At 43.7% G+C, this 15,090-nt stretch overlaps 1 protein-coding gene across 1 annotated transcript in view; it reads left to right on the top strand.

Moving 5' to 3' along the window:
- CD164 (CD164 molecule) overlaps window positions 1-15,090 on the top strand; it is a 42,411-nt gene that overhangs the window by 15,114 nt on the left and 12,207 nt on the right. Inside the window, exons 2-4 of the mRNA XM_040350214.1 lie at window positions 10,855-10,926; window positions 14,059-14,118; window positions 14,608-14,643. Coding sequence (XP_040206148.1) covers window positions 10,855-10,926; window positions 14,059-14,118; window positions 14,608-14,643 — 168 coding nt within the window. The remainder of the gene's footprint in view (window positions 1-10,854; window positions 10,927-14,058; window positions 14,119-14,607; window positions 14,644-15,090) is intronic.

Below are 15,090 nucleotides of genomic sequence, written 5' to 3'. Positions count from 1 at the left end.
TCCCAAAAAAGAAAGGGGGGGGGGGGTAGCCAATTCCCTCAGTGTCAGAGGGTAATGCATGGGGCCCCTAGTGAGGTAAGCCCACATGTAGGCACTGCGCATCTGCAAAGCAGGTACAGGTTGTTGATAATTTAACTGGGGAGGTTTGTGTTTTTTTATGTCATTCCAGAAAACAGACAAAAGTAAAAACACCCACAGCTCAAAAAGGAAGTGTCCACAATGTAAAGCGACACTTAGAGATTCGTGGAAAAAGGCAATTTGTAGTGACTGTATCAATCAATTAGTACAGGAACATAATAGTGAGCACACGGAACTAGCATCATCAGTTAAAGAACTAGCCAATACCTTTGATTCCTTTAAAACCTTCTTTGAGGGATTCCAGCAGCTTCAGTCAGCTTCTCCTTCAATCACAACAGCAGTTCAAATACCTTCCAACCGTGCAGGCCCGTCAAACACTCCTACAGAGGAGGCGGACGAGGAACCTGATAACGCAGTGTCTGGTTCCCAGGAGTCAGACGAGGAGGCTCAGGAAGGAGATTCTAGAAAGCCTTCCCGGTACAAGCTCTCACTGGAGGATGTAGATCATCTCCTGGGAGCCATTTATACCACATTAGGTATATCAACGGAGAAAAAGACCCTATCCTTACATGATCAAATGTATGAGGGATTAGGGGAACAGGAAAAGAAGTATTTTCCGGTGCACGATGTATTAATCGAAGCAATTAAAAAAGAGTGGCAGGACCCTGAAAGAAAGCCATTCTTTTCTAATACCCTTAAAAGACGCTTTCCATTTTCAGAGGATCCAGCATCAATATGGAACAAAGTACCCAAACTAGATGCCGCCTTTTCACAAGTTTCAAGGCACACAGATTTGGCATTCGAAGACATGGGCATCCTATCCGAATCTATGGATAAGAGGATGGACTCATTACTTAAAAAGTCATGGGACTCCACGCTGGGAAGTTTAAAGCCAGCAATGGCAGTCACAGTCGTGGCGAGAAATATGGAGTTCTGGCTGAATCAATTACAGACCCATATCGAGGAAGGAACTGCGCAAGAGCATATACTATCCTCTTTTCCCACATTACTGCGAGCTATAGCCTATATTGCAGATGCCTCAGCAGAACTAGTGCGCATGGCAGCCAGATCATCCGCACTAGCCAACTCCACAAGACGGGCCTTATGGTTAAAGACATGGCAGGGGGACTGCGCGTCTAAAACCAAACTATGTGGCATCCCATTCACAGGGGAATTGCTTTTCGGCCCAGGGTTGGAAAAGGTGCTAGATCGGACAGCGGATAAGAAAAAGGCATTTCCGCTGAAACGCAAAGCACCCTGGAATCTGCCTCAACAAAACAAGAAGAGACAGAAAAATGCAACCTGGACCCCCAGAGGTCCTCGTTACACTACTCCCAAGGTAGACAACCAAAAAAGGCCTTGGGTCCCAAAAGGGAAAGGTAGAGGAGGAGCGTTTTTTTCGTCCTCCTGAACCAACCTATGACAAAAAATGACGAAGTGATGAAGGTAGGAGGAAGACTGGGGGCCTTCCTACCACAATGGGAAAAAACAACTCCCAATCACTACATTTTGAGAACGATAAAGGACGGATACTACCTAGAGTTCTCAAAACCACCCCCAAGCAGATTTTACGTAACCAAGCTTCCAAAAAACAAAAAGAAAGCCGACGGCTTAATGAGGGCCATAGAGGATCTCAAAAGGCAGGAAGTAGTGATAGAGGTGCCAAAAGGGGAACAGGGTTCTACTCCCATATGTTCGGAGTAGTGAAACCCACCGGGAAGGTCAGACCGATCTTAAACCTCAAACCCCTGAATGTGTCAATAACATACAAACGGTTCAGAATGGACTCAATTTATTCCGTCAAAGCCCTACTACCACCAAATTGTTTTCTGGCTTCCCTAGATTTAAAGGATGCTTATTTACACATCCCAATACACCAAAACTGCCAAAAATTTCTCAGATTGGCAATAGAAACCAAAAACAAAATCAGACACCTACAGTTCCGAGCCCTGCCCTTCGGCCTTTCTTCTTCACCCAGAATATTCACAAAGATTCTGGCAGAAGCCTTGGCACCCTTACGAGTCCAAGGCATATCGATTATTGCATACTTAGACGATTTACTACTATTCGCAGAAACTCCAGAAAAATTACGGAGAAATCTCGAGATCACACAAATATTTCTGAAAAACCTAGGTTGGTTAGTGAATTTGGAAAAATCCAATCTACAACCAACACAACAATTAATCTATCTGGGATATGTACTGGACACAGTCCAACAAAAAGTATTCGTGCCCGAAGAAAAAATAGCAAAAATACAAAAGGAGATGGGTATACTACAAACAAACTCAACATGTACCATCAGAAAACTAATGTCAACCCTGGGGCTATTAACATCTGCAATCCCAGCAGTACAATGGGCATCCTTACATTTCCGTCCACTACAGATGATTTTACTAAAAACATGGGACCACAAGCAAGAGTCCTTGGACGTCAAGGTTCTTTTACCAACCAAAGTAAAGAGAACCCTGTGGTGGTGGAGGACAAAGGAAAATGTAAACCAAGGTCGACTTTGGACACTGCCCATTTCCAAAATCCTGACCACAGATGCAAGTGGCACAGGTTGGGGAGCGCATCTAGGCTCCCAAATAACACAAGGGACATGGAAAAAAGAGGAACGGATGAGATCATCCAATTGGAAGGAATTAAAGGCAGTAGGGTCAGCACTTCAATCCTTCCAAAAAGATCTAAAGGCTCATCACCTACAAATCAGATCCGACAATGCCTCAGTAATAGCCTACATAAACAAACAGGGAGGAACAAGGAGTGGAACCCTGTGGGCACTTGCACAAGAAATCCTGACATGGGCAGAGAAGAACACACTCTCGATATCAGCAGTCCACCTAAAAGGGGACCTAAACAGAGTGGCAGACTTCCTCAGCAGGAGGCAAGTGAAGGAGGGCGACTGGGCGCTAAATCAAGAGGTGTTCAACCAGATCACACAGAAATGGGGAACACCTCAAATAGACTTATTTGCCTCGAAAGAAAACAGAAAAGTCAAGCGATTCTATTCTCTAAAAAGAGAGGACGGGGCCCTAGGGGTGGATGCGTTGACACAGAGCTGGGCATTCAAGATGTGCTATGCCTTTCCTCCTCCAGTACTGATACCAGCAGTAATAAGGAAATTGCGCATAGAGAAGACAACCCTAATCCTCATAGCACCCCATTGGCCCAGGAGACCATGGTTCTCTATGCTAAAAGAACTAGCTATAGAACCCCCCTGGCTGCTTCCAGTACAGGAAGATCTGCTCTCCCAGGGACCAGTATACTGCCCCCAGGTCAAAAGGTGGGACTTGGCCGCCTGGTGTCTGAGGAGCAGCTACTGAAAGCTAAAGGTTTCTCAAACCACTTAATAGCAACACTGCTAAAAAGCAGAAAAGTGGAGACACGTAACATATATCAAAGAGTATGGAAGTGCTTTAATAACTGGTGCACAGAAAATACTTTCAACACTCAGAGCTCAGTAGCAGTCTTAGAGTTCCTACAAAAGGGTGTAGAGAAAGGACTAAGCATCAGTACCCTGAAAAGCCAAGTCTCAGCTCTATCAGTTTTTCAAGAAAAACGTCTGGCTACTGACCCATGGATAGTCAGATTCTTCAAATCTCTGAGCAGACAAACACCCATACGATGTACAATTTTTCCAAAATGGGACCTGTCACTAGTATTACAAACATTGACAGGAGACCCCTTTGAACCATTAAAAAATTGTAGCCTAAAGACATTGACGTTAAAAACAATCTTTTTGGTAGCAATTACAACAGCTAAAAGGGTCAGTGAGATAGAGGCGTTATCTATCAGACCCCCCTTTTTTCAGGTTTTTTCAGACCGCATTATTTTCAGGATGGATCTGGGCTTTCTACCGAAAGTAGTCTCGAGATTCCACAGAGAACAGGAAATTGTGTTACCCTCATTTTGTCAGAATCCTACTAAGGAACAAGAGGTTAAATATCATAATTTAGACGTCAGAAGATGCGTTTTACATTATTTAGAAGTAACAAAAACACTCAGGAAGACAGATTCCTTATTTATTTTACACACTGGTGCTAGGAAAGGGCACAATGCCACTAGACGCACCATAGCCAGATGGCTAAAAGAAGTCATTGAACAGGCTTATAAGTTAGGAGGCATACAGATCCCAGAGGGCATCAGAGCGCACTCCACAAGATCAATGGCAGCCTCACAGGCAGAAAGAGCTGGAGCAACGCCAGAACAAATTTGTAAAGCGGCAACATGGTCCAGCTTCGACACCTTTGTGAGACACTACAGGGTGGATCTCTTATCAGCGAAAGATCAGACCTTTGGTCGTAAGGTCTTACAAGCTGTGGTCCCGCCCTAAGGGTAAGTGCTCGGTTATCCTCTCAGGTGGCTGTCCTGAAAGACGATTAGGGGAAAAACGAAGTTACTTACCGGTAACGTTCTTTCCCGTAGTCTTTCAGGACAGCCGGGTAACCCACCCAAAAGTAAGTAAAGAATTTCCTTGCAGGAAATGTGATATAGTTAACTATTTGTATCATATATTCTTGTGTCTCCCCAGAAACTGGAGGTGCTCTTTAAAGAACTGAGGAGCCAGCAGGGGAGGAGGAAATGTCAGCTGCCAGCTCAGCGGTGATTTTACAGAGCGATCCCTGCTGAGCTTTTGCAGACACACGGAGCGGATCATTACTGATCCGCCCGTGTGAAAGGGCCCTAAAAGTGAATAGCAGAAGGGTGTGTCCTGTGATGAGAAGTGAAGAACATGTTCTCCACTCCTCATCGCAGCTTCATAAATTGGCACACCTGAGAGATCAGCCGTGATCATCAGGATCTCGGCTCTTCTCTGTTTGATAAAGGTACGCCAAAGTGTTTACATTCATACAGCCAGATAATTATCGGTGGACGAAAGTTGCAAAGGCTTCTATTTGGATCGCCGTCATTATTGGATTGCATTTACGCGTCACTAAGGCTGCTTTCACACTGGAAGCGCCGGCCGCTAGCCGTAAAGCGTCACTCGTTTTAGCTGCGCTTTACCGCTGTTTAAGCTGCACTTTCGCACTGCTTTTCAAGCCACTAGCGGGGCGCTTTTAACAATAAAACGGGTTAAAAACTCCCGTTTCGCGGCACTTCCGAATTGCTTTTCAGGCGCTTTGGAAGCGCTGCAAATTTATTGCACTAGGCTTTATACAGTGCTCCCAAACCGCCCCAAAGATGCTGCTTGCCGGACTTTTCCAAACGCACCGCCCCAGTGTGAAAGCACCTGTTGTAATGAATGGGAGGCAGTTTTCATGCACTTTAGAGGTGCTATTTCTAGCTCTAAAATGCCTGAAAACTGATTCATTGTGAAATGGGTCTAAAGGCAAAACATTTTCAGTTTTGGGTAGAATGGAGAGGGATTGGAACACCTGTCATGTTTTCATTGCTGTCTGTGCCATATTGGGCCTCATTCACACTATGCATAGTGATATTGTTTGTGTGGTTCTCGCATGGAAATGTGGGTGTCGCATTCGCTTCATTAACTGCACGATGCGTGATTGTCGCTCCAAATGAGCTTAGGGACCTTTTTGGCCCTGAGCCTGGAGTGATATTACACTCATGTTTTGCCATGCAACAGTCGCAGCAAATTTGTACCACATGCATTGCGCATTTTGCTGCGGACTGAAAGCACCCATATGTAAACAGGGCTTTAGTGAGATTCACCCTCCTCTTCTAGTCCTGTTTTATCTCTGAGAGTGAAAGAGAATCCAGGAAAGAAAATCCAAATGGAAATGGAAGGGAAATTTTCCAAAAGTGACAGTTCTGGTGACAAGAAGGGATTCCCAGATTTCGGAGGGATTTCCTATTATGTTGTGTTTTGGGTATGGGAAAGGAAGTGAAGGGAAATCTCTCCAATGGGACACAGATGGTTAAAGAAAACATTGACAGGGGTGATAACCCTCCTTTTTTCTCTATCAAAAATGGAAAAAATTTTGCTTTTTTATTTCTGGGGGTCTGAATATTGCTCTGCCAATGTATTAGTGAGCTATATATTACACTGGTATGAAAATTAAAGTGATGAGGTAATTTTCATACCTTTGTTTTGTTGTTGGCACATATTAGATTTGAGCAGCATTTTGGTTTTTACACCAGTCATTGATTTAGTTCACTGTTGGCTAGCGCTTTAGTTCATTTTTTACTTTATATATTACACTGTATCAGCAATCTCAAATCTTCTGGGAGCGGGCCTGGATCTATACTATGCCAACACTGTTGGCTGAGGGGTTGCAGTAGCTGTATAAAGCAGTAACCTCAGATGAAAGAGGCAGAGTGGTCAAAGGTGTTGTACACTGATGTCTGTGAGGTAAATGTTCGGCACCAATGGTGGGGGGTGGGGATGGGTACTGTTGGCATTCATAAATCACATCCTTCACCCTCAATCACTCTTAGGGCTCTTTCACACGGGGCGGGTCGGATGTCAGCGGGCATGTCACCGCTGACATCCGTGGCTCCATAGAGGAGCACAGAGCGCCCGTTCAAGTCTGCCTAAAAAACTGGCAGGCGGACCTAAGCGGTCCGCTCATGTGAAAGAGCCTCTAACCATACCCTAAAATGCAGTTCCATTTCCTGCAGCATTTTGAATAGAATAGAAAACCATTTAATGTTTTTAGGTGTTTTGGCTCCTGGGCATTGTCCAGCCCTGTATTCCAGTCTTTATGGAAACCATTTCTAAATGTCTGTGGATCTGCCCAGAGACCAGTTCTGCATCAGCTGATGCATGAACAGTTGTATACTCGACAAATGAGCCCAGGAACACGTGCAGCTTTATTAATATAAAATTTGCTTTCCAGAAGATGACAGGTTATCGATTTTCGTCTGCTCTTTTAAAATGATATGCACCTTTTCGTGCCTAATTCTACCAAGCGTTTGCTAATTTTGCTGCTTCTTCTGCGTCCTCCCACAGATTCTATTTCTTTCTGCCATTTCTAGATGGCTTCTGCACTGCTTGCTTATATGAAATGCTGCAGAGGAAAGGAAAATTGCCAAAGGAAAAGATTAAAAAATTACTCGAGGTCCGCTATAATTGGTTAAAAAAGAAAATAAGAACAACATTTTAAATGACAGAAAGACAGTCTACATCTTGGGCAAAAGGAGGAGAGAGAAGCACCAAGCCAATCCTTTTAAACAGCTTAGTCATTTATTCTGTATAAAACAACACTAAAAACTTGCATGAAAAATGTTGGAGCACTTGCAGAGTGCTAGAGCGAGTGGGAGCTTCCACGTGCAGTGTCACAGGAGGGCTGCCGGGAAGTCTCTATTGAGGGATCAACGAGTACTGTGTGTTAGCTGGAGCCTCCATAAGCCTCATGGAGATGTGTGTCTCTGGGTGGGGGTGGTCCAGGGCTGTCAAACTGGGGAGCCGCCCACACGCTGTCTGGCCAATCAGAACGCGTTTCTTATATACTAAATAAATTCCTAAGCTGTTTAAAGGATTGCTTTTTTATTTTTTGGGGGGGGGGGGTTGGGTTCCCCAGCCCGTGCTTGAAGCGGCTTCACTCACTTTACAGACCCCATTTAGAGACTAATTTCTAGGGGTTCATCACCCAGAACTTTCAATCCACTCACCATTCACATGCAGATGCATGCCTTTTCATTTCACTTTTTTAAACTTTTTCATCAGATGGTTTAGCGCTGAACATTATACCAATATTGTGTATGTGTTTCCTTCTACATCTTAAGCCTCATCGAACTTCCAACTGACTTTTCCGTGGAAAGCCTTGGTGCTTTCACACTGGGGCGGTGCGCTTTCAGAATGGGAAAAGTCTTGCAAGCAGCATTTGTAATTGTTATTTAGTAGGATGCATCTAAAAAAAATTTAAGGTGTGTTGTTGCAACTTTTTTTTTACGCTGTGATCAGAGCAATATAATGTTACCATAGTGACATTGTACTACTGTTTCATTCCTATAAGCACAAGTATTTTACTGAATGAAATCGATTTAATTCAGTTTTTTGTGATTGGTCACAGTGATCACATAGCCAATCACTGCTAACACAATTGTAACAATGAATGGCATGATTTGAAGCTATTCATCGTTTACAATTGTCATGTGGTCTGCTGTTACTGTAATTACAGCGGCCACATAGTACCGGCAGCAGGCCAGTTAACTGATCAGTTATCAGCTGTGTCCAGTAGACACAGCAGGTGACAGATCGCGCCCACATGGCCCTTTACTTTCCCGGAAATGTCCTGTGACGTCAACCCAGAACGATAAGTCCAGCTTGGCTGTCAAATTGCTGGTTAAACTCAAAACGGTGCATTTTTGGTTCAATAGACTTCAATGGAGGGGCTGCAGAAAAGCAACAACAAATTGGCCAAAAAAAGCATAAAAAATACATTTAAAAATGAGTATGCAAAAAGTACTGCAGAATTGGATCAAAAGCAACAGCATAGGTGTGAATCAGGCCTTATATGTACTTTGGAAAGTGTGTGTGTGTGTGTGTGTGTGTGTGTGTGTGTGTGTGTGTGTGTGTGTATATTATATAATTTTTATTTATTTTTTGCGAGTAGATTTTGAGGTCTGGCGAGGAAGGGCTGCCTGGGAGTCGGGGGGGGGGGGGGGGGGGGGGGGCGAGCCTGTGTCAAAGTTGGAGTCCTTCTCCCAGCGATCACCGAGGCCGGAAGGGGAAGAGAGAGAGCGCTGCCCAGGTGTTCTGAGCGCAGCGGGGGGAACAGAGATAACAGCTTTCATTTCAATAGCCGTGTTCCCTGCTGCTCGCTGTCAGATACAGCCCTGCCCCCTTGTCCCAGGACTTTGATTGACAGATCACCCATCACTGGGATTGGACGGGTGATCTGTCTATCAAAGTTCCCCAGCCAGGGGGCAGGGCTGTAGATGACATTGCGCAGTGGGAACACGGATATTGAAATGAAAACTGTTATCACTGTGTTCCCCCGCTGCGCTCAGAACACCAGGGCGACTCTCCTGTTCCTCTCCTCGGCTGCACAGGTAGGCTGCAAGGTGGACATAAGGCTCCATGGTGGGCACACGGCTCCATGGTGGGCACACGGCTGCAAGGTGGACCCAAGGCTCCATGGTGGGCACTGGGCACATGGCTGCAAGGTGGACACAAGACTGCATTGGTGGGCACAAGGCTGCATGGTGGCCACTGGGCACAAGTCTGCATTGGTGGGCACAAGGCTGCATCGGTGGGCACACACAGCCTGCATTGGTGGGCATGGATACAGTTGTTGTTGTTAATATTTATTTTAACCTCTTCCCCACTGCGCCATAGACAAAAGACTTCTACAGCGCGGTGGAGATATTCTGGGAGGATGTCCCTGGGACGTCCTCCCAGAATCCTTCACTCGCGCGCCCCCTGGGGCGCGCTCCCGGAATCATCTGTAAGCGCCGGGTCTAGAAGACCCGGCGCATCACAGATCGTGGTAAATCGCCGCTGATAGCGGCGGTTTACCACGTGATCGCTCCGTCAAATGACGGAGCGATCACTTGTAAACAAACCGGCGTCATGTTATGACGCCGGTTCCTCCCTCTCCTCTCTGTACCGATCGGTACAGTGCGAGAGGAGAGGGGGGGAGAGCGGAGGCAGCAGCAGCTGCTGTGGCTGGATCTGTGACAAATGCAGTCACAGATCCAGCCATCCTTCCCTGCGCAATACTCTGCAATAAAATTAATACTCTGCAATAAAATAAATACTCTGAAATAAAATCAATACTCTGCAATAACCCCCCATACTCTGCAATACCCCCATGCCCCCCCATACTCTGCAATAGCCCCCCATACTCTGCAATACCTGCTAATATGACAAACAAGATTTTTTTTTTTTTTTTTTTTACAGAATTGTTAGTGTTTTTTCTTTTTTAGCGCAAAAAATAAAAAACCCAGAGGCGATCAAATACCACCAAAAGAAAGCTCTATTTATGGGGAAAAAAAGGACAAAAAAATCAGATGGGCACAATGTTGTATGACTGAGTAATTGTCATTCAAATTGTGAGAGCACCGAAAGCTGAAAATTGGTCTGGTTAGGAAAGGGGGTTTAAGTGCCCAGTGGTCAAGAGGTTAATAACTTAATTCTGCATAATACTTTTGAGTGTCATTTTATGAGAGCGTGTTTAGGGGCGGAATTAAGGGCGGGCTGGGTGGGACAACTGGTGGCGAGTAACCCTTGAGGCCTGGCTAGTAGCTCAGGACTTGAAATTTTGAGCCGTGTGTATATGTGTGTGTGTATGTATGTATGTATGTATGTGTGTGTGTGTGTGTGTGTGTGTATATATATATATATATATATATATATATATATATATATATATATATATATATATATATTATAATATATTATATTATATTATATTATATTATATTATAATGTGTTTGGCCATTTTTCACACAACTATAATCTGTTTATAGTTTTTTATAATATAAAAATATATTTGAGAGGTAGTATTCAATGGTTTAAAGCGGAATGTGCCAAAAATGTAACACTCCCATTGGTTGTGCTCTCAACCAAACTGTCAAACCATCCGATGGCTGGTGTCATAACTGATCACATGTGCAGCATCATGGCAGTTGTAGATTAAGCTTTCTTGGCTGAAAACGGTTGGGGGTGTTTATTTGCACTTTAATGGCAGACTTTTGTAATTAATAAACTCCAACACTGTAAATGAGCTCCTGCATCTGTTTTGTTGGATATCGAATGAAGCGGCGTAGAAGATGCACATAAATGCTGTATAATTATATATAAAACACTGATATGAAAATTCCTTTTAATTGTATTCTCTGTTAATATTGCGTTTTTAAATATTCTTGCAGATCCCTGTGATTCAAAGAACTGTACTGAGTGTGAATTGGAAAAAGGTTGTGCCTGGCTAACCTGCAACAATAGTAAGTTATAATTATGCAGTTAAGTTATACAAATAATCGTCATATGCAGAACTTTTTATAAGGGTTTTCTTTTGGCCATCGGACTTAATTGGTGTTTCTCAATCTTTTTTTTTTTTGGTCAAGGCAGCCTTTAGAATTCTGCACAATCTCGGGGCACACCAGAAGGGTCTCTTCTTTTTTTTTTTTTTTTTTTTTTTTGGTGCGTTTTACTGCGCATTGTGTTTTTGTTTGGGTTGCCCTAAGCACCTGAACTTGTGTGCATTTGCTAGATGCATGGGGTGCCATTAAGAATTAATGGCAACCGCTTGCTCCTGCAAAAGGCAGTGCATTTTTGTGCAGTGTGGGAAAACGCACAACTTCTCGCGCATTCCGACACCACACCTGATGTGAACAAGCCCTAAAATTTAGAATGTGAGGCAGAGTTCTGAGGTCAGTAGGTTGTGACTCCGTTACCTTGTACCTGTAGAAATGTGAGCAGTATGCAGTGGTAGAACAGTCGGTGAGCAGCATGCAGTACAAGGCAGTGAGTGTGCAGAAGCATGGAATTCCTGCTGTTAAAACCCAGGTACCCACCCCCCCCCCCCCCCCCCCAAAAGGTACCAAATGTGGGGGGAGGCAAATAAGCAGAGTTTCAACCCGATCGTTGTTAAGCCGGCCTTGCCTACACATGATGATGGGAAAAAAATGCTTGAGCAAAGTGCGGTGATGTACAACACATACGACGGCACTATAAAGGGGAAATTCCGTTCGGATGGCGCCACCCTTGGAGCAGCTTTTGCTGATTTTGTGTTAGTAAAAGTTTGGTGAGAGATGATTCGTGCTTTTCAGTCTGTAATCTCCATTACAAACACTAGTTTTACCAGAACCAGTGCTCCCATCTCATAACTTGCTTCTGAGCATGCACATTTTTTTTACATCGTTAAAGCCCACACACGACCATTTTTTTTACTACGTTAACGACATGAAAATCTAGAGCATGTTCTAAATTTGTAATGCCCATTTTTTACATTGCGAAAAATGCTCTGGAGCCCACACACGATCGTTTTTAATGACACAAAAAAAATGTCATTTTTTTACATCCCGAAAAACGGTCGTGTGTACGTGGCATAAGGGCTTGGAAAAAGCGTCAAGAATGCTTGATTAAATGCCCATGAAACTGTGTTTTCTCTAGGGGAAGTAAAGTAGAGAAAATGATCTGCTTTGAAGAAAGGTTAGGTTGTCGTGTGATGGCAGACATTTTTGTGAATTATCTGCAAGATGGATTCATATACTTTTGATCTCTTGGTCCAGCTCCACTTTGCTGACATGCAAAGCTCTACCACTAGCAATAATGTTCGCTGCCTCTGCTTCTACCTGGCACTGTCCGTATTGCTGGTTATTGCTTTTTCCTGCACACAGAAGTAAATGGTGTTGCCACATGGCTGCTCTGTAAATAGGAAGTGTCTGGAGCTTCTCTCCTAGTTCTGTTATTTCCCAGTGCATTCTGGGATACAGGAACCTCCACTGTCTCTCTTTCCCCAGCATCCAGCTAACACTTTATAAATTCTTCACTAACACGGCTGATAACCGCCCTCGCCTCATGAAAGTGATTTACTGCTTAATTTGTAACAAAACGCACTGCTAACGCTCTAGTGTATGGTTCCCATTGTAATATTTATGGCAGGCATTGAAGGGCAGTTATAAGGCTGTAAAAACGCTGCATAAATACTGCATAACCAGTCGCCCCCCCCCCCCCCCCCCCCCCGGGTTGACATCATATGACATCCTGGGGTTTAAGTGGTTGTATAGGGATGATGCCTGCAGCTACAGGCATCCATCTCTGTATCAAAATTTGCAGCTGGATGTGCTCTTTTATGTAGAAGTGACAGCCCACTCGATCACTTCTACAGCCCCTCTTCCCCTGCCACCATCGCTCCAACTGACGGGATCTCCAGCAGTGAACAGAGAGAGAACTGACGTTGTTCCTCCCTCTCTGTGATGTCAGAAACCGAAGGAATTTGTCACTTCTGGTTTCGGTTCTTTGTTTATTGGCCTGTTACCAGCCAGTAAAGCAGCCGATCTTTGTCTGATCAGCTCCATTGGAGGTCATTTTTAGGTACCGTAGTTTTTCGCGGTTCCATGGGCTTACGCAATTTTAAAGTGTGACATATTGGGTCACAAGGTTGGGTATCTTTTTTTTTTTTTTTTTTTAATGTATTTTTTTTCTCAGTGTTGCGTTGTTTATATTTATATTAAAAAAAATGTTTGGGGTTCAAGTAATTTTCTAGCCAAAAATATGCTGGATTTTTTTTTTTTTTTAATGTATGAGAGATGTCAGAATTGGTCCAGTCCGGGAGGTAGTTAAGCACAGGGTATTGACTCGCATGTGAACAAGCTGTTACATTTTTACTCACGGCAGCCACAGGCCCTTAAAGAAAACCTGTGCTTTACCCTTGCAGGACAAAGCAACAGGCGGTCCAGCCAGAAGCCCACAGTAGTGATTTGGAGCTTGTGCACCCCTCTCCTTGCAGCTGAACAGAGTGGAGAGAGTGGGAATCCCTTGCTTTGCCTTGTTTGGGATATAAGAGAGCCCATGATTTTAAGATTCCCACACAACACAATAAAATGAAAGAATCAGAAGCAGTTTGACCTTTTTCTCTGTATGTGCTGGGGTGTAACATGGTTGCAAGCAGACCCCACCTCCCAAACTGGCTCCTTTCTGTCAGCGTGCAGGTTGCTCTACCAACACAGCTGTTTCATTCTTTCCAGAGATCTTTGAATGACTACAACTCCCATATTGACCCACAACAGGACGTCTCGGAACAGAAGTGCAGGGATTAGTCGTCGTCCATTGCCCCTTCCTCCAGCTCTCTAACGAAAAGTCTGTACCTTGATAAAGACAGGGAGCTGGAGAAGAGTCTGCAGGAGCCCAACATGGCACAGTTCTTGTCAGGCTCTCATTGCAAATATGGGTGTAGAGTGTGTTTGTTTGTTTTTGTTTTTTGTGTTTTTTTTATATAAAGGTGGACTTGGTCCTAAAAGCCAATCATAAAATGGAGGAAATTAGGTTGATTGTTGAATCGCAGTATGCAATGAAAGTATTTAAATTATATGTTTAACTTGCAATGAACATTTTTTTTTTTTTTTTAACAGGTACCGCAGAATGTAAGAATGAAACTTTATCAGTCAACTGCACACCAAATCAATGTGAAGGTATTGTACCCTACTCGTTGTGTCTGATCAAAGCTGTATTTAACTGCCATATTAGTTTACATCTGAAAACCTCCAGTATTGTTCAGTTAGCCTGAAAGAGCATTTTCAGTGTTGGCACTGGACAGCTGATGCAGTTTTCATAGTAATAATAATGTCTTCTGCAATTTCCACTACAGTTAGAGTGAGAATGTATCTGATGTTCAGCTTCCTCTGCAGATATGATTGTGCTTATCAGTGATGCCAGTCAGTGGCCTGTAGTCCTCTGTCTGTATCTGTGCCCTATATCCAATGTGTACCCCTACCTAATACTAACCATCTAATGGAAGGCCCCTCTTGCTTGTATACAAGTTACTTATTAACTTTTTATTTATTTATTTTTGTTGAAGAAAGTAAGAAATGCCATAACTTTAGGGTAAACTCAATATTTTAAAAATATTTGTATTGGTAAGATAAAGTCTAAATTGTACTATTCTTTTTTTGCCTTTGTAGGTCCCACAGGGACACCAGCTACAGTTCAAACAACAGGTAACACAAGCAGCTTTCTGAAACAGTGTTGTGTAAAGAAAAAACCTTGTGCTAATAAAAGTTCTCCTGTCTCTTCCCCCCCCCCCCCCCTCAAGTACTAGGTTAACTGATTCACTACTTCTGTGTACATCTTTAAGCAGTGAAGAGGTGTAAGGTTATTTACCCAGTGCTGTTTTTAAACGGCACTTCATAAAGCACTGTTAGAATAGCAATTGTGCCCCAATGCCTGTGAACAAAATGGTCCTCATGCAGCTTCCTTCAGACACTGTGGACAGAGCTGATCTGGGCCTCTCTGTACCTTGGGATTGCTGTGATTGGTTATGGAGAGAGACCAATCACTGCAATCACCTGGTGTAAACTGTATGTATTTAAAGCAGAGTTCCAACCACAATTAGCATTTTTTAAATGTATGTCCTTTCATCCTGCGTTTTTAGAATATAAATCCGG

The sequence above is a fragment of the Rana temporaria genome, chromosome 4 (genome assembly GCF_905171775.1).
Source record: "Rana temporaria chromosome 4, aRanTem1.1, whole genome shotgun sequence".
NCBI lineage: Eukaryota > Metazoa > Chordata > Amphibia > Anura > Ranidae > Rana > Rana temporaria.
This window is presented reverse-complemented; position numbering and strand designations above follow the sequence as displayed.